At 43.2% G+C, this 20,690-nt stretch overlaps 1 protein-coding gene across 14 annotated transcripts in view; it reads left to right on the top strand.

The window, feature by feature from the left end:
* The window catches only part of szt2 (SZT2 subunit of KICSTOR complex), a 108,290-nt gene that overhangs the window by 34,643 nt on the left and 52,957 nt on the right, over nucleotides 1-20,690 (top strand). For 13 of the 14 annotated variants that reach the window (XM_085246166.1, XM_085246162.1, XM_085246160.1 and 10 more), the window contains 5 exons: nucleotides 1,589-1,703; nucleotides 3,384-3,471; nucleotides 11,910-12,028; nucleotides 12,252-12,416; nucleotides 14,188-14,272. In XM_085246166.1, the coding sequence (XP_085102292.1) occupies nucleotides 1,589-1,703; nucleotides 3,384-3,471; nucleotides 11,910-12,028; nucleotides 12,252-12,416; nucleotides 14,188-14,272 (572 nt within the window). Of the gene's footprint in view, nucleotides 1-1,588; nucleotides 1,704-3,383; nucleotides 3,472-11,909; nucleotides 12,029-12,251; nucleotides 12,417-14,187; nucleotides 14,273-19,751; nucleotides 19,803-20,690 lie in introns of all 14 variants that reach the window. The other variant, XM_085246169.1, reaches the window with a different exon arrangement.

The following is a 20,690-nucleotide window of genomic DNA, read 5'->3' as shown; positions in this document are numbered from 1 at the left end:
TCCGCTAGCTTCCTGCTAACTTCTAACTCCGTTAAATGTAATAACTTTTGTTTTCATGGATGCCTGGAAGTTAAACTTCATAGTTACACCTGGTAAAGCAGCAATGCTGATCGTTTTATTAAAGATGAAAGAATTTAGACAGTTTTTAACTCTAAGTGATGCTGCAGTGTTGTTTGACCTGAAGTATACGGAGTTTAGGACCCAGATTACTCCCAGATTTAAGAGCATCTTAGTCCGACAAATACGACAATAACAACGGCCGCTTGCATGTTCTGCAAAAAAAATGTGCTTTGTTGTGTATCTGACGGACAAACACCAAACCAGTTCCACATCACTGAAGTTGCACCATTTTTACAAACCAATTCTGGTTCATCTGTTTCACTCAACAATCGGCCATGTGCGTATGAAAACAAAGGCACTGCGCATGCGCGTTTTACTCCCATTCTATCGCGATATTTCATTTTCCTATCGTTGCCTAACATTATACCGGTATTACCGTGAACGGTATAATATGGCCCAGCCCTAGTTCCCCGTTCACTTCACAGTGAAACACAGTCAGTTAACTTACTGTGTTGTGTTTAACTAAAGATTTGCTGGAGTTGAACACAACACTTTGTGTGCGTGTTTGTTTGATTCATAAGGTGGAGTCCACGGCATTGAAATGTGGGTTTTTGATGTATTTGGAAAAGAAAATATTTTATTTGCATAAGAACCGTCGTCAAATGTTATAAATCGGCCTGACAGGCATGCAGTCATTGTTCTTTACAAACCAGCAGTGTGTCATCCCAACATTAGCATCGAATCTTTTCTATTTAGTTTCTTTGTTTATTTAAGTCGCACATCCTCAGCAATCGCTCTCCTTAGAACGCACCTGCGGCAGACGGTCTTTGGTTTGAAGGGTTTGTCACTGGAGAAATAGCTGAGACGGTCACGATGGTTCCATTTCAGTTGTTATTCAGGACGTCTCTGGATGTGGTGCAGAGGGAAAGCACGAAGCATGTGCTGCTGCTGCACACAGGTGATCAGCTGATGATCGTATCAGCTGTTTCATTGTGTGTTGTTCTGCAGGAAAAGCGCTAAAATCCCTTGTTTGAGAATAAAACAGGAAACAAACAACAGAATACGGAGTTTCATGTAAATCAGTCTGTGTGTGAATGTGTGTATTTATATAGATTATTGAGGTGATGTAGTGACGATAAAAACAGCGGCGAGACGTATGTAATGTTACACCTCAGCAGCATCTTTGCTCCGACATGAATTTGTGATGAGGATTCAAGCGTACGTATTGATTGGAGCGTGAGTGATTAGAGCAGTTTATCTACACTCAGAGTGGCAGCACATCGACGTTTCTCTGCACAGGCAAAGCAGAAAGTAAGTATTGTAATTTACCTCTAATGTGTTTCAGATATGCAGCATTTCTTTAACATCACTGAGAGTGAGTTTCAGATAGAATAGCCTGAGAAGCAGCAACAAATTGTGTGACATTTGTCGTAATGGTGCGGGCAGAGATGGTTCTCTCTTCTTAAATACATGATTATTACCAGCTCATCCAGAAAAACATCAACTTACCTCCTCGTGCTCTTTCCAGACTCTGTGAAACGTCACTAACAGGGAAGTACTCCGACATGGACGGGAACCTCCACGTGCCTCGCTGCATCGGGCTCGCCAGGAGTCAAGAGCCTTCGATGTCCGAGGACTCTGTAGTAAGTGACCAAGTCTGTTCACCACTGACTGCAACCAGTAACAGACCATTTCACTGTGAGATGTGGGGACTGTGTGATGATGTAAGCCAGGATAGGCAAAGTTAGATGCAGGTTCCACACAAACGTCTACATTCTGAAACATTTAGAGTTTTTGTGTATATAAAACTCAAAGATGACGATAAGGTTTTTGTTCAGAGTCTTAGTCGGTTTGAGAGGTGCAGGCATGGGTGGAGAGTGGGCAGACAGGTAAGTATCAAGAGAGGCAAGGATCCAGAAATGAGGCTGACAGTTTGCTGGCGGCCACACGGGGGGAAATTTACTGAACAAGGAAAATCTCCGATAATTGACTGGGAGCATAATTTGAGCCTAAATTGCTTTGACGACTGTAACGTTCTGGCAGAGTCGGTGTATGAGCTGGTCCTTAAATACTGCAGGGTGATGAGGTGGTAAAGCACAGGTGTGCCAAACCTGCCCACAGGCATGAACCTGAGCTGCAGAAGGAGAGAGGCAGAGTATGTGCCAGGCAGGGAAGGCTGGGACGGATCAAACGTATGAGACTGTTCAGCTTGATTTGAATCCCATTTTTCACAGTTTATCTGCAGCACTATTCCTTTAATCTTATCAACGTGTCATTTTATCATGTGTTTCTGTTGGTTGGTGATGATTAAGATGATCTCGCTGGAATTTGTTCTCTCTGAGGGCCACAGGCTTAGTTTCCCAGACATGGATTAAGTCTACTCTCGGACTAAGATCTGCTCTTAGAGTAAAAGTTTCACTTGTCAGACCACTAAAGCTGGACCATAGGTGCATCTACTGAAAATCTCGGATGAGTTTGAATCTCAGTGGTCAGGGTTCGAGCTTCATCAAAATGCAGTTGAGAAGAAGGTGAGATAGGCTTTTGAAATTGATACCATAGTTGTATCTACTGGGAGGCTGAAGGGTAGCACTGGTGGAGACCAGTATCTTCCTTTAATTTCCCACTCTTCTGTGAAATGCTTCAAGGACTTCCTCCCGATAATAAACCACAGTGTGCACATGAAGGTTTGCTGCTTAATTGGATTAATAAAACAGGGATTTTAAGTCTTCTGGAAGTTTCCTGTAGTCAAAGGTCAGAGAATTCAGGCAAGTTTTAGTTCAGTGACTGTAATTCCAGGTCCGGTGGTTCTGTGCACCTTATCTGATGTTCTGAAAGGGAGATTATACCCGAGCCTGTCAGTCACTGGGTGCAGTCGATAAGGCAGGAAAGCAAGACGCTTTCAGCTGCGTTCCCTCAGATTCACTCACGGAACGGCTGATGGACAGTTTTGGAAAGCACTTACATTAAGCAGCAGAAGTAAATCTCATCTTCCTCTCAGCATATTTCCAGAGGATCCTGTGCCCATGGAACGGGCAGAAAGGACAACGTGAAGCGAAGTATGAAGGACTGAATATTTGTCAGCACAAGCAGAGAGAGCAAACAGATGTCTATCATAATATGAACATGCACACTGTTTACCAGATTAAGCACGGGGGAGGGTTTTGGTACATTGGCAGGAGGCATGAGCACATTTGATGCCAAGTCCATGTACATATACCTCCCACAGAGATGCTCTGTCACACACAAATTAAAGGATACCGGTGTAATCTGCATTGAGGTTTGAAATCAGAGTACTGTTGCCAAATCTTTGATGTGTCTTTCAGGGCTCCAGGTCTTCTTTGGAGGGCTCTCGGCCAGTTGGACAAGTAGATAAGCACATCCTGCTGCTGGTGCATGGAGTGGGAAGTGCAGGTGAGAACTGGGAAACATCAGGGCTTGAGAATCATTTCCAAGTTGTAATAGTGCGTTCCAAATGAAGTCAGAATTATTTTCCCAGGCGGAAACGCCCTCTCAGCTCAGGAAGTTGGAGCAGCTCCACCAACACGAGTTAATAAAGTAAAAAGGCGGCAATGAACGTAAACATCAGTAAAACTGTGAAACTTTTAATCTGTACAGTTCTTCACATCACAGGCTCTATCCACTAATGTGCTGTTTTATAGGAAGGAAAAGTATTGTGCTGTATTGATCGTAATGTACAAATTGCTCTACCTCGCTAGCAAGCCAAACAAATTCTGTTTTTCTTTGATTTTCTGATTTGGCCACGATAATGAAGCCAATTTGGGAGTGATGTCACTATGAGTAGCTGAGATTTTCATATTTTCCAGGTGAGAAATAAAAGCGCTCATGTGCTAGATTGGACTAAAATGATCAGATGTCCACCGGACAGAGAATATGCTCGATGCAAATCTAAAGTAGTTTTCACCGAAGGTTTTTAATGCATAAAAAAAGCAGAAATCATCCATGTGATGGAGAATGCATATGGTTCAAAGGCTGCCTGCAGTAGTAATAGTGTCCTTTGCTGCAGCCTTTGTGGTTCATTGTCAAACATTTCATTTTAATATTTGTGAAGAAGCAAGCCCAGCACAATATCACCTCCTGTAGAATAATGTCATTAAAAGGCAGCAGCTTAATCTGCTCATCTTCATGTTTGTCTTAAAGACTAAAGCACTGAAACACAATCACCTCCTGATGGTGAACACAACTCCTGCACTGGTTTTAGTGGGACAATATTTAAATAACCATTACTTGAAAAGTATGAGGGGAAAAGCAAACCACAGAATCAAAGCAGCTGATGTCAAAGCCAATTCAGCTTTTACACCAATTAAATTACAAATTGGTGACTTAAAGCCTGACCTGCAGATCGCTGCTTCTCACACTATAGACACAGATGCTGCATCCAGACTCGTGAAATGGTAAACGGACGGTATTTCTATTTTCTCTTTTCTATACTTTTCGTCTTTGCTGAGAACTGAAAGCACTTCCTTACAACAAGACACACACACACAAACACTCGGTGCTTTATTTTGTCCACTTTAGGTGCTTTTTACCTGATGCGTGCACACACCCATCACACTCTGATGGTTGCATCAGGAGCAATTTGGGGTTTAGTATCTTGCCAAAAGGCCCAAAGGACTCTTTGTCATGTGGGTTCAGCTCGAACCTCCTCATCTTTAAGCAGAACGTAAGGATGCATTTGTAATGGTATTTCTAAATATATATATTTTATGCAACTATGTTGTAAACATAAGATAACATAAGGGTACACCACATACCCTGTGTCATAAACAATGTTCCCTCTAATGTTTCACGTGTCTGAGCGAACACACAAACTCCCTGAGCCGACACTTGGACCACTGTGAGCAACAGCAGACGTGAGCACTGTGGTCACGCCAGCATCCAAGTTACATGGTTATTAAAATAATCAAATTACAGCGTTTATGTTAGACTACTTTTAATTAACTGCTTCAGCCCACTTACAATGAAATTTAAAGAAGATCTTGTTGATGACCTGTGCAGCATGTTAACACTATTGGAAGGAAAAATAACTTTAACTTTTTATATATTTATAAAGCTCTGACTTGTATTGTGAGTCTGTGGTCTGGGAGAGAGTCTGTAACTCTGTCTGTAAAATACAGTAAATAATGACCAATGTTGGGCAATTAATTATATAGTTACTTCTTCAAAAAAGTAACTGAGTTATGCAAACAAGTGTTTTTGCAGCTGTTTACCTAAAAATGCAGCCAAGGCTTTTTTAAACAAACATTTCAAACTATTTACAGAACAATCAGCTGTTCTGCATCACATCTGATGCCACACAGATTATTTGTGTCCACTATGAGATGAAGGAGAACAACAGCCTGATACCTGCAGGCCTGACAGCAGCAGATGTGTCACTGCTGTAACACCTGTAACACTCAGCAGGCGCCTCATTGTTCTGACACACAACAAAACTACTGACTACACAACAAAACTACTGACTACACTACACACTGACTACACTACACACTGACTACACACTGACTACACTACACACTGACTACACACTCACTACACTCTCACTACACGCTGACTACACGCTGACTACACACTAACTACACACTGACTACACACTGACTACACACTCACTACACACTGACTACACTCTCACTACACACTCACTACACACTGACTACACTCTCACTACACACTCACTACACACTGACTACACTCTCACTACACACTGACTACACTCTCACTACACACTGACTACACACTCACTACACACTGACTACACTCTCACTACACACTCACTACACACTGACTACACTCTCACTACACACTCACTACACACTGACTACACACTGACTACACTCTCACTACACACTAACTACACACTCACTACACACTGACTACACTCTCACTACACACTGACTACACACTCACTACACACTGACTACACACTGACTACACTCTCACTACACACTCACTACACACTGACTACACACTGACTACACACTGACTACACTCTCACTACACACTGACTACACACTGACTACACACTGACTACACTCTCACTACACACTGACTACACTCTCACTACACACTGACTACACACTGACTACACACTGACTACACTCTCACTACACACTGACTACACACTGACTACACTCTCACTACACACTGACTACACACTGACTACACACTGACTACACACTGACTACACTCTCACTACACACTAACTACACACTGACTACACACTGACTACACTCTCACTACACACTGACTACACACTGACTACACACTGACTACACTCTCACTACACACTCACTACACACTGACTACACACTGACTACACACTCACTACACACTGACTACACTCTCACTACACACTAACTACACACTGACTACACACTGACTACACTCTCACTACACACTGACTACACACTGACTACACACTGACTACACTCTCACTACACACTAACTACACACTGACTACACACTGACTACACTCTCACTACACACTCACTACACACTGACTACACACTGACTACACACTGACTACACTCTCACTACACACTGACTACACACTGACTACACACTGACTACACTCTCACTACACACTGACTACACTCTCACTACACACTGACTACACACTGACTACACACTGACTACACTCTCACTACACACTGACTACACACTGACTACACACTGACTACACTCTCACTACACACTGACTACACACTGACTACACACTGACTACACTCTCACTACACACTGACTACACACTGACTACACACTGACTACACTCTCACTACACACTGACTACACACTGACTACACACTGACTACACACTGACTACACTCTCACTACACACTAACTACACACTGACTACACACTGACTACACTCTCACTACACACTGACTACACACTGACTACACTCTCACTACACTCTCACTACACACTGACTACACACTGACTACACACTGACTACACTCTCACTACACACTGACTACACTCTCACTACACACTGACTACACACTGACTACACACTGACTACACTCTCACTACACACTGACTACACACTGACTACACTCTCACTACACACTGACTACACTCTCACTACACACTGACTACACTCTCACTACACACTGACTACACACTGACTACACACTGACTACACTCTCACTACACACTGACTACACACTGACTACACACTGACTACACTCTCACTACACACTGACTACACACTGACTACACTCTCACTACACACTGACTACACTCTCACTACACACTGACTACACACTGACTACACACTGACTACACTCTCACTACACACTAACTACACACTGACTACACTCTCACTACACACTGACTACACACTGACTACACTCTCACTACACACTGACTACACTCTCACTACACACTAACTACACACTGACTACACTCTCACTACACACTGACTACACACTGACTACACACTGACTACACTCTCACTACACTCTCACTACACACTCACTACACACTGACTACACACTGACTACACACTGACTACACTCTCACTACACACTGACTACACACTGACTACACTCTCACTACACACTGACTACACACTGACTACACTCTCACTACACACTGACTACACTCTCACTACACACTGACTACACACTGACTACACTCTCACTACACACTGACTACACTCTCACTACACACTGACTACACACTGACTACACACTGACTACACACTGACTACACTCTCACTACACACTGACTACACTCTCACTACACTCTCACTACACACTGACTACACACTGACTACACACTGACTACACTCTCACTACACTCTCACTACACACTGACTACACTCTCACTACACACTGACTACACTCTCACTACACACTGACTACACACTGACTACACTCTCACTACACACTGACTACACTCTCACTACACTCTGACTACACACTGACTACACACTGACTACACACTGACTACACTCTCACTACACACTGACTACACACTGACTACACTCTCACTACACACTGACTACACTCTCACTACACACTGACTACACACTGACTACACTCTAACTACACACTGACTACACTCTCACTACACACTGACTACACACTGACTACACTCTCACTACACACTGACTACACACTGACTACACACTGACTACACACTGACTACACTCTCACTACACACTGACTACACACTGACTACACACTGACTACACACTGACTACACTCTCACTACACACTGACTACACACTGACTACACTCTCACTACACACTGACTACACACTGACTACACTCTCACTACACACTGACTACACTCTCACTACACTCTGACTACACACTGACTACACACTGACTACACACTGACTACACTCTCACTACACACTGACTACACACTGACTACACTCTCACTACACACTGACTACACTCTCACTACACACTGACTACACACTGACTACACTCTAACTACACACTGACTACACTCTCACTACACACTGACTACACACTGACTACACTCTCACTACACACTGACTACACACTGACTACACACTGACTACACACTGACTACACACTGACTACACAAGATTTGTGCTAAACGTCTCAAATCTCTCACATCTCAAACACGCAGTCACTCCTAAAACTTCCCCCTCCCTAAACAACTAAAGGCCATGTTGCCATATCGTTTTTTGATTGGTCCACATGGTAATTTTTCCACCAATAGGAAAGGCTGGGGGTGTTTTTGTTTTTGCTCACAGGCTTTCGAGCGTTTTCCTTATAAAACGCCGTTTTTACAGTTTCTTCCTGCAGTAAATATAAACAACGACAGTATTCAGGAAGAAAAACAAACATTGCAGATATTTTATCATAACTCTGGTTTTACGCGGCCGATCAACACAATTTAAAAACTGGTATAAAGTCCACACTTTGTCCGTCAGTTGTTCGTCTGTCCTGCTCACGTCTCCAATGGTTGGACACGTTGTCATTAACGTGGCTTCACTCCACATCAGCTGCTTTGCTAAAACACCGGCACATAAGGACGCTGTCACAGCCTGTCAGCGACGTTGATTAGCTGCGTATATACGAATGTGAATCGCATCATTGGCTGGACTTTGGGATAAGGTGGCATCGTTCTGATCCCATACGGGAGCAGCCAGTCACTGACTCACACTGCAGAACTAAATCGTTAAAGTTTTCATTTTAATTTCAATTCAGGTTAGATTTGGTTTTTTTGTTTGTTTTTTTTTGTGCGCAATGCAGATTTTCTGTGCGCAGAGACCGAGCCAGCAGTGCACAATTGCGCACGTGCGCAGCTTAGTGGGAACATTGGTCATAAATATAACTTGAAAATTCATATTTTTACCCCTCAGTACGGAAGAGGATTAGGGCCACTGGAAAAAAAAAGTGGGCACGTCTTTTTTTTTCCTCCTTTTCCTGAAGTCAGAATTCTGACTTTAATCTCAGATTATTATTGTTTCCAGTGGCCCTAATCCTCTTCCGTACCTCAGCCATAAAAGGCTGATGGGATATTGTTGTCACCCCACTGTGGGGGGTGGGGGTGGGGGGGGGTCAGCAGCATGAACATCTAAGTTTGTGAATAACTGGGAACGAGGCAACGTAGGAGCTTCAAATTGATGCCATTGGTGTTCAGATCTTAGTGACTTTGAGGGTTCTGCCAATCTTGTGAATGGCATGTCTGCTGGAGGGCAGCTTCTAGTGTTTTGAGTGGTGTAGAGCCCTCAAACTCCGTAGATGTCCATGCATTAGTAAGCTACTGAAAAACATGGTGACTGCATTGATGCATTGTTTCAATTAATGGCAGCAATGCAGCAACAACTTAACCTGCAGCAGTTAGTTAGGTTATCCTGGTGTTAATAACGGGCTGTGACATACATGTGGCAACATTTCCACATATGAACTTTGATTTCTTAAGGATAGTTGGGTCAAATGTTTTTTATAGATGTTCATGTTTCCTGCAGCCTAAGATGTAATGCGCTGTTATCTGTGACCATTGTCAGGCGCAGATTTTGCACAAAGCAGTTCTCAGTTTCTGAGGAGGCTTTTTAGTGCTGCCTAGCATTATGAAGGGCTTTGAGTGCTCAGGTCCATTTACCAGGAAACATAAATGAAGGCTTGTTGCACTGTGTGGCGCCCCTCAGTGCAACAAGCCGGTGGCTGATGCTGCTCCGCTGCACACACAGTGGTGAGGGGTGGAAACCTGCAGACAGTTTTGCTAACACCCTTCACTGCTCCTCTTCTCTCACTGAGTGTGACTTGGGGCGCTGACAGAGAAGGCAGTTGTCACCTACCTTGTTTACACATCTTTTGGGGAACAAGGGTTCTGTAGTCGAGGGGTGTGACTCCCAAATTGGACTCAATTTAGAGAGAAATGTTTTTCAGCCCTGCACACAACACAAACCCAACTACTGTGTGCACCTTAGTTTCATCACACTGAATAATCCCACTGTGTGTGTGCTTTAAACACGTCTTCCTTCAGCTAACTCATGTTAAAAATAGAAAGTCGAGACGTTTGGGTGTGAAGAGTTTCTGCTGCCCGGTGCTGTTCCTCCTGCGGACATGTTGATGGGGCTGTTGCACTGGGAATCTGTCTCAGGCAGACACGCTGGCCTCACTTCATGGTTTCTCAAAGCATAACTCATTAAAATCCTCCTCTGCTTCTTCCACTCATCATAGTCTGAAATGATCTTTATTCTGCAGTATCACTGGATGGCTGTATTAAAGTCTCCTCCATGTGTTTGTGTGATTAGTTTTCTTTTGTCAGCAGAAGAGCTGCTTTATTAAAGCAGACCCAACATTACTCCTTTACATGTTTTTTCTTATATAGAGTGCCACAGTAGTATCATGGTAATAGTTTCCAATATTGAGGTTAACGTATGTTTAAGCTGTGCGCCAGAGATGACTATATTAGGAATGTCCCCTCTCTGTGACATCATACAGAGCCGAAAGTAGAAAAAATGCCTCTGTGTTTAGAGCAACCACAGGGATTGATTGTGGATAACCTGACCTTGTTATTTGAAACCAAGGCCATGTTCAATATCAACATTCACCTTGGAAAGTATAAATATGTCTTTGAGAAACAAAGACGAGGTTCCCTTGAAATGCTCAGCAGAAGCAAACAAGAATAAAAATGTTTCCGTCTGGATTTGAAAATTCGTTTTCGAGACGTTCCTGAAACTATCATGTTTTTTATGCTGCATTATATGTGAAAGCTGCTTCCCCATACTTTGGTTTTGCCCTTGGCACCACAGGCAGTCCACTCCCCATCGATCCAAGGCGTCTCACTCACATCAGCAACGGGCCCATCTTAGCATCTTTAAGCAAAGACTGATATTTTTTCCCCTTGTTTTCGATTTCTTCTTTCTTTTCTCATTTGTTTCTATACAGCCAGATCCAAGCAAGGTGCTGTATCCTTACTTTATACTGGGTTTCTAGGTTCATACAATATTAGTGAGAAAACCATCCTGTGGCAGAACCAGTGTCTGCAGGGTGGTGCAGTCATGTGCTTCCATCACAGGATGGTGAACACAAAAACATCGGGCTATAGACGTGACGTTGGCATGTTATTAGAGATCAATATCACATAGCTGGAGACTTTCTAAACATCTCGCACAGCTTGAAAGTTTCTGAACTTCACAAACAAGGACAGTCTTAAACCACTTGGACGGTCCCTTTGTAGGCAGAACCTTTGGATTATTTGACTTTGTCACAGGGGAGCAGTTTGCCTCATGCACTCGATCCTCTGAAGACTTTAATCGCTAACTTTCCGTCCCGTTTCTAATGCACTGGCAGAAGAGGTGAGGGTGACACAGGGCTCTTTTATCACCGTTTGTTCAGGTCCAGAGATCACAGACGAGCTGGTGAAGGTGCTGCGTAAGCGCCTGGATGAAACCACCTTGGACATCATCACTGTCATGCTTGTCAGGAACTGCAAGCTGACGCCAGCTGATGTGGAGGTACATTATGATTTTCACTTTTTAGGGGAACGTTGCTTTTGTGTTTCTGTGTGTGTGGTGTTCTTCTGTAGTTCTGTGTGCAGCGACTTGTACAGTGAAATGAGTAAACTGTGTCCTGCGTCTGGGTTGTATCCACCCTGGGGAATGCAGAAAGCACTTGTTTGCACTCAGACTACTGAAAATTGCTTCAGATAAAAGCCTTCACCAAATGTTGTCTGGTCAGTTCATCCAGCCGTCAGGATCTCCAGCCACTGAGGTGATGACCTTCAGCCTCCCCCAGTACTGTCTGCCCTGGCTGTCCGCTGTGGCTCACTACCTCAAACAGAACCTCCTCATCTTCCTGCACGTGCCCAAGTACACGGACATGAACACAGCACATCACTTCAAGGTACAACCTAACATTTCCCCTCATGCGTTCAGTTTAATATTAGTCTTTAAATCTTTAATAATACCTGGAATCAGCATGGTGTTAGTCAGGTGAGCAGAAAGAAATCTCGTTTGTTTCCAAAGGTTTTCAACCACAGTGACACTCTGTGATAAAACGCCAGCCTGTGGTGGAGAGTAATTACAAAAGACCTTTAATGATGGCTGCCTGTCATTACATTTCTATGTGAGCTGTGACGGTGCACCAGTATGCACAAAAACAGAACACCCTTTAAGTGGAGTTGAGCCTTCATTAAAACGCGAGTCCTCTGACACGTCAAAGTGTCGGCTGTGCAAGTGATCGTCTTTGTAGTTCTGGCTCTTGGCAGTTCTGTCACTTTCAATAACTGTTTACACCCCAAATGAAAGGCTGAGTTCAGGCAACACTGTGACATTGTTACAATAAAGTCTGATGGCGTGAAAAAAGCAGTCGGATCAGAAAGCTTGTTGTTACTTTATCGTTCACTCGGTCTGCTTGTTTGTATCTCTGTTTATTGGTTCTTTAGGCTTATTGAACATTGGGACTTATTACAGTGTTTTCTTTACTAATAATTATAGACTGTGTGTAAAATAGATTATTATGTTAATATTTGGTATCAAGTTACAGATGAATAAACTACTTGAATGCTCTTGTATGGGCCATTAGTCCAGTTACCTCCCACAGCAAACAGTGTTAGTTCTCAGATAATTAAAAGGGACCCCAACACATTGCTGTGGATGTGCAGGTTAAAGACAGTTCACAGGAATTTGGAGGCAACACAGAAAACTTGAAGAAACTGTCAGGAACTAAAGTCAGGTTTGAAATTCTGGAAGTTGCCTGAAAAGCTCTGCAGTTTATCCCTGTGGGCCTCGAGGAGGCTGTGACGTGAACCACAGACATGAAGAATAGAAAGGGACCACCAGACATTCTAGTGAAAGAAACCCGCTTTGATAAAATAAATAAAAGGGTAATGTAAATATGTCCTAGCATGTCTACTAAGATCGTTCTGTTTGAATAGATTAGCCTTTATTTTACTGGTAAATCCCACTGAGATCAAAAATGTATTTCATAAGAGACACGTGTCCAAGGAAGCAGCTAAACAGGCTCACAACACATAAAGATACACGAGCGATAAACAAGTGTCCACTGGTCCACTGCAGGACACCAGCTGCCTCCCAGTAAGAATAAGAAGCAGGCACTGTTACTGGTTACCTGAGCATCTGATCGGTGTAACCCAGCTTCCTGTAGTGTGTACCTGTTCAGGTCTTATCTCCACACTGTGTGTTTAATTTACAGGATTTGTTTTGTTCTTAAGAAAAGAGAAAAGTCAGCAGATTGTGTGGTTACTCATTCAGCAGCTCTCTAATCACTCACCATGAGATCGTTTCTGACAGTTTAACATAATCCAAGAAACTACTGCTGCTTGATTAAACACCTGAGTAAACAGACTTTTTTGTGTCCTCCGAATACTTTGAAAGATTTGTTGACTTGTAAAAAATAGGTCCGTGCTCCCTGCAAACTGAGGAAGGCCTGCCTGCATTGATAGATGACAGGCCGACATGCGAGTGCACTACAAACAGCACTGTTTAAAGTGATCGGGATTAAAAATGAATAAATCCTAGATATGGGAGGCTCTGCACAACTGAGGCAGACACTAAAATCATTTTGACAAGTCTCATTGTGGTGTATGAAATAAATGCTGACTTGTGTGGTTTGAGCTTCCAGGGACTGATTTGCTCTCCTGTTCTGTCTGCAGCACTACTTTCATTTGAGCAGTGACACGGCTGACGGTGATATCTACCTCTACAATAAGCCCGGAGGCCAGGGGACGGGAGGCAAAGGTAATCACATTCTCCCAGCCCAGCACGTCAGTGCCACCAGGCCTCAGTTACTCTGTGTTTGAGGGGAAGGTAATCCTACAAAGACAGTCAACAGCACAGTAACCTCAAACCTGTCACCTGTGAATACCGATAGCCTAACCTTATCCAGGTGGGCTGCACTACTGTGTTCAGGAAAATCCAGCTTTGACACATGACCAGAGCCGGCGGTGTCTCTTATTGAGGCTGTTTGCCACAGCCTGTCTCTCTGATAGTGATGCAGGAGTCTACATGTAGGTTATTGCTGCTGTGGTGCTGGTTGCACCTGCTGGAAACCTGTAAGTACCTGGAGTCTGTATACTTACTGAGCACTGCTGATGTTCATTCCTGGTAGCCAGGACTAAGTCTCAGCACCTGGCAGCCATCTCGGCAACACCAAAAGGATGTCAGGTGATGTGAGACTGAGCGCCTGAACAAAAAAGAGGAGAAGCATAGACTCAGTTTCATTTGTCACAGAGACAAGAAATGTTGCAGCCTTGCCTCAAAATAAGGTTTAAAAACCTTTATTCTCTGATCAGACAACATTATGGCCCCATTAGTGTTCAGACACGTAGCTTCTCCCAGCTGAAAGCTGAACCCAGCTGTGGGCTGATACGTTTCTCAGTTTTTAAGCAGATCTTCAGTGCAGTGCGTCACCTTTGGCATTACGTGACACGTCTCTGTCCTCGTACGGGGTTTGGTGGAACCTGTGACACTAAGGTTAGAGTTGGTTTCGTCCACTGAAGTAAAAAAGGTTTTGTGTCTAACTGAAGGTGCAGGCCACCTTTTCTTCTGATTGGCTGTCCCTCAAAACAAGAAGCTTTGAACTGCAGGTGGGCGTGTACACAGCTTCCTACCTCAGATGCCTGCACGTTGCATGTTTGCACTTGTGGACGCTCAGAGTAGAAAAAGCAGTATGAAACTAAAAAGTGTTGAGAACAATGTGAAGCCTGAGCTTCGGCTCACAGGGTGACCTTTCAGTCCTCTGTCCTCATTATTCGAAACCTTAGGCCTTAAGTGGGCATCCACTGCCGTGACCACATATATGTGAGCGGAAGCAGAAAATGGCCTGTTTAAACACGGATCCATTTTCATAAACTGCTTTACAGCACTGACAAGTTCTCCTTGTTTACTGTGAACAAATAATGACTTGGAAACTTTGCTGTAACCAGCTCTTGGCTCCGTTTCCTTTGTTAAGCTGCAGATGTGGAGTCAGTGTGATATCGTCAAATTCGCTGACATTCTCTGTTTTTTGTCCTACTTATAACTCCCACATTAAATTCAGGAGACATTTCCCTGTCCCTGTCTGGCATAACAGAGACCATCACACTCGTCCTCCCTTTGCTGCACACACTTAATTTCTGTGATGAGAATCAGCACATTTGTTTTCCTGAGGCGGCTCTCTTTTCCCCCTCCTTAACATGCACCTGAAACTTGTGTTTGTGTGTGTCTGTGTGTGTGTGTGTGTGCGTGCACGTGCATTAAGCTGGGAGCCTAACTTGCTCTTTAACCAGCGGTGACCTGCCTGTTGCAGGAAAGCTTCTCAGCTGTCCTGCTCGTTATGTGGATTGTTGTGAGCTGCACAAACCTTGAGCTAGCAGCTTGTACAGTGTGCTTTATGCACTCATGAATGTAATTTCACACTTGTGTAGAAATTGGTTTGCTTCATGTCAACGGTGCCTCATTTAGCTGTGCTCCTTCATTCAAATCGAGCTGAAGTTCTGCAAAGTTTTTCCACTTTGCTGTCATGCTTTCTCCTGCAGAACTGATCAGTTCCATTTCACATTGCAATACTTTCTTGTTTATCAATATGCTAATGTCATCTACTGGCATTTGAAGCCAGTTAAAGGGGAGTGCTGCTGCTTTGTAACTGAAAGGTTAGCTAGTTCACTGCGAGAAAGCGAATGTATAACTCTCCAACCAAAGGGCAGCTAATTATCAATGTAAATGATGAGTTTACTGAATTGAAGCGCTTATGTATAATTACTGTTTCTGTGACACGTTCCCTGCCATTGTCAATACAACTCAACGTTTGGCTGTTAATTACACTGCTTCATTTTCATTTGTAGAATCATTGTGCCGCCCAAAGTACACTTCCTGTATTAACCAATAACAAAGATATTGTATATAATCAGACCTTTGGTTGCAAGTATTAAAAAGCAAAAGCACATCAAATGAAGAGGTGGCCAAGGAGACGGCCTGGAAGGGGAAAGTGGCCAAATTTACATCAGGTGTGGTTTTTTGGTTTTGTAGAGTTTTGCACCAAATATTGGATCAGTATCAAACCAAGATCAGCAACAACTTCTCCTGGCATATCAGCTTCTTTAAAAATAAAAAAGCCAAGATTTATTTGTTTTGTTTTGGTACCAAGTAACTTTCCAGTGAACAGACACAGCGCTGCTTCCAGCTGCAGAGCAGCGAGAGCTCTGGAGATGGCCTCCTCGAGTCTCTTTCAAACTGACCTCTGCGCGCCTGTCGAATCTAAACATCAAGGCTGATGTGAAGAGTTTGTCCCTCGCTCCTACATTCGCTCCACTTGCCGTCTAACTACTTTTTAATTGCTATGCAGGAAAGCTCTGACTGAATCTCATTAGTCTTAGCAGCTGTGGAACGAGGTCCTCAAGTTATATGATGATATCCAAGCCCCCACTCACTGTGTGAAATAACTCCCGAGTGTCAGACAGCTCGAAAAGTTGCAAAGTGAGAGATACCCTGACTCTCACCTGTGTTGCCTGACTGCTAATTAATGAAATGTTCTCTGATGACTCTTTGCTGCTCAGTCGTTTATCGTCTGAATCCCAGCTGACTAAATTAGGATCGGCTTCCAAACTAGCTGTGAGGTAACAGCTTCTGTTGTAGCTTCAGATTTTATTTGCACTTAAATGTCACGGGCCTTATCAACACTTGTTAATAGATAACATCCTTATAAAGCGCTTATTAACACACACTAGCTGTTAATAATATGCAAATGTGGCATCAGATATCACACAACGGTTTATTACATGTTATAGACCCATTAAGACTCTAAATAGATTCTTATGCTTAATAGTGATGATACTTTATTATTTATAAAGACCTTTTTCTAACTTCCAGTCAGGTCATTTTGGTTTGCATCGACCGATTTGTGGTTACATTTCTCAGGAAGTGCACGTCAGGTTACGTGGGAGGGTGCAGCGTAGGGTTAAGTAGGGTTTTGGTTGGGGTGTAATTTACGGCGTAGATTTGACGCAGCAGTAAAACTCGTGTGCTGAGTCCTGTTCTTGGAAACAAGCTGCCTGCTAACCTGCTCAGTTACAAACAAACTGAAAACCTTTTTCTTCACACAGGCTTAGACTTCACAGGTGCTGTTGCTTTGTTTTATTTCACCTCTCAGTGCAGTGAAAGCCTGCACAGCTTCTTCTTTTTTCAATATATTTTTATTGATTTTATAATTGAGCCGTATACAACAATCACCTTCAAAAGAACACAATAGAAGGTGGACGGCAAGTCAACGAGGTGGTAATGCAGCACACATAAATGTTAAGACAGAGCACATTTCACTTAAATTTATCCATCAGGCTAATGACTGGTTGCCAAATCTTATAAAACACTCTCTCTCGGTTAGACAAGGTAAACCTGATTTTCTCCAGGTGGAGTACATTTCCAAATTCTCTCAACCACATTTCGAAGGTAGGAGGTTTATCAGACTTCCAGCTTTCTTGCCGCAAGTGTGGTCATTGACACAACCTGCGTCTCTGTCTTGTCCCTTGCCCATCCCGGGTCAGACACCCCGAACAATGCTGCAAAGGGGAACATGGGACCTCCCTGCCAAAGGCTTTGGTCAGAAAATCAAACAGATGATTCCAAAAAAGTTAGTTTTTGGCATTGAAAGAAACGGTGAGGTAAAGTTCCTCGACCACTTGAACACTTAAGACAGAGGGCTGAAATGTTCTTGTATATTTTTTCCACTTTAGTGGGAGAAAAAAATACCTTAAATTGGCTCAGACTATGTCTAGCATTTATAGAACTACAATATGTATTCTTAATGCACTCTTGCCAAACATCATCAGTAACATCCAACCTGCCACTGCTCCCTAAAAGTATCAGATGAAGCACTGTATGTATCTAGTAAGGCGTGTAGGGCTCAGCTGACACGGAGCTGTCAACTGCACAGCTTTTTATGCTTTTTCATATGTGTTCAACACACTGAGTTTACCTGTAATGAAATGTAAATGAAGTTAAAGTTCAAATGTCTGTGAGAGGTCACACTCAGCAGGGCTTTAAACATACATTAGATAAAACTTATATATATATTTAAACTGCAGTTTAAACAGGTGCTTGTGTCAATACTTTAAAAACTAAACTATACCCACAAATGACTCTGTTGGTTGCCTCCGAGAGAAGCTCTTGGATTTTCTCAAATCCACACAATTCCCACTCCCGAGTGTCTGAGTGCCTCTCCTTTGCTCGTGTCTTTGTCGGTTCTCAGTCCTCTTAAATGCTTAAATAGACGGCAGCTGGACTTCAGTAGGTTTGTGAAAAGCTTCTGCCTCTCATCCAAGAGGCTTATTCAGTTCAACTGTCAGCTATGAGGCACCTACAATGCAGCCTCCAGATCCTCTTTAAACCCCACGCTCACTCCTGGCCTGAGTTGACCTCGACAGCTCACATGAGGGTGGAAATGGGGCGATGTCTTCACACTTTGGCCCCAGTGATGCTCACCTTCTATCACACCGTGGCTCATGTGTATATTATTAACAGTAGGTGTACGAACATCCGGCCCCCGTACAAGGGGTCAGCCCCACCACGGGATCTATACCTGTGGCTTGGTAACAGTTTTAGAACTGCAGAAGCCTCTTGGATGAGAAGCATCTCCATGAACCTAAAAACATGTAGCTCCCCTCTTTTTAAGCACCCAGGAGACTGTTTTGCTCCCAGCATCAGGACTAAGCAACGATAGTTAATAGTAGCTTAGAAATGCAGTAACCAGCACAAACTCCAACACACAAACACAACAAAGCAACGAGTTTTATTGGTAATGACATAAGCAAGCTATGGTTAGACAGCTGGCTGCTGGGTTGGGCATTAAACAACATGGCAGGCTGTTTTGGTTTGGTGGATCAAATCTGACTCACAACCCTCTTTCTTTAAGCTAATGTTGGCTAATGCTAGTGTGCCTACAAACACAGAAAACTGTCTCATGAAGCCAGATACTGAGATCTGATCTGATCTGGCTATGTATAAATGAGTTTATCACCGAAACATCAGCAGACAGTGAAGTTGCAGCTAGCTGGCTAATCATGTTTTGCTTGCAAATATTACTGCAAGCAAAATCCCGCCAGTGGGTCGGCTTTACTAGTGTGGTGCCCAACAACTGCCACCCCCTCTTGGAGTTTCCTGGTGTTAAATTGGATAAAAATAAAATGTTATTGGTTTTGCATCCCTAATACTCTCTGTTCTCTGGGTCTTTTTAATGTTGACCCAGGTACCATGTTGGAGCTGGTTCAGCATCTCTTCCCACCTTCTCAGTTTAAAGGTACCTGCCCGTTTCACTCCTGCTGGTTGTGTCGACTGAAGCCTGCGCTGCTGCTGCTGCTCGTGGCCTTTTATTTATTTTCTTTGTAGTGCCCTAACACTGTGTTCGGCCTTTGTTAGGCTTCCATCAGCATATACATCGTTGTTGTTGTTATTATTATTATTGTTAGCTGCATCCATCTTTTAGTTGGCTTAAGATTTGGCATGGACTTGCAGGGTGCATGAAATGCGGTGTTCCCAGGGTCTCTTCTGCTTACGGACATTAGTAAGAGTTCAACACAACCACAATGAAATGGACCTGAAATATAAGAACATACACTTTAAGTATGACACTGTGTAAAATGTAAACAGAAATGAAACGATTTGCAAATTTCATAAACCATTTTTTTCCACAACAGAACAAAAAAACCATTTTAAAATGTTGAGAAATGAAAAAGTTGTAACAGGGTCATGCTCATTAAGCTTCCCAGCTTTTATAGAACTGTTAGTCAGTCAGGACCGCTTTAGTTAAACACATGTATAGTTCCCGTAAATGTCTGAGGACGCTGGTTGCTGGATTTTTGTGGGAGGAATGTCTGATGGAGGATTCTAGATGCTCGACAGTCCTGTGTTTCTGTCGTCCCTTTCACTTAATTTCACTGCGGGCCAGTTCAGACTTTTGTATTATGAAGCTATGCTACTATATAATAGATGCAATGTGGGGTTTAACATTATTATGTTGAAATGTGCAAGTCCTTCCCTGAAGAAGTGTCATATGTAAGGCAGCGTACGCTGCTCTAAACACGGTCTCTAACTGTGCCCTTTAATGGCGCCTGATCCCTGGGCACTGATGCACTCCCGTAGCACCAGCAGCAGGCTTTCATCTGAGCGCTGAAAACACGCCCAGTGG

This window comes from Mchenga conophoros, linkage group LG15, assembly GCF_057382185.1.
Source record: "Mchenga conophoros isolate Kocher_MC1m ecotype Shallow Benthic linkage group LG15, M_conophoros_male_GT1.1, whole genome shotgun sequence".
NCBI lineage: Eukaryota > Metazoa > Chordata > Actinopteri > Cichliformes > Cichlidae > Mchenga > Mchenga conophoros.
This window is presented reverse-complemented; position numbering and strand designations above follow the sequence as displayed.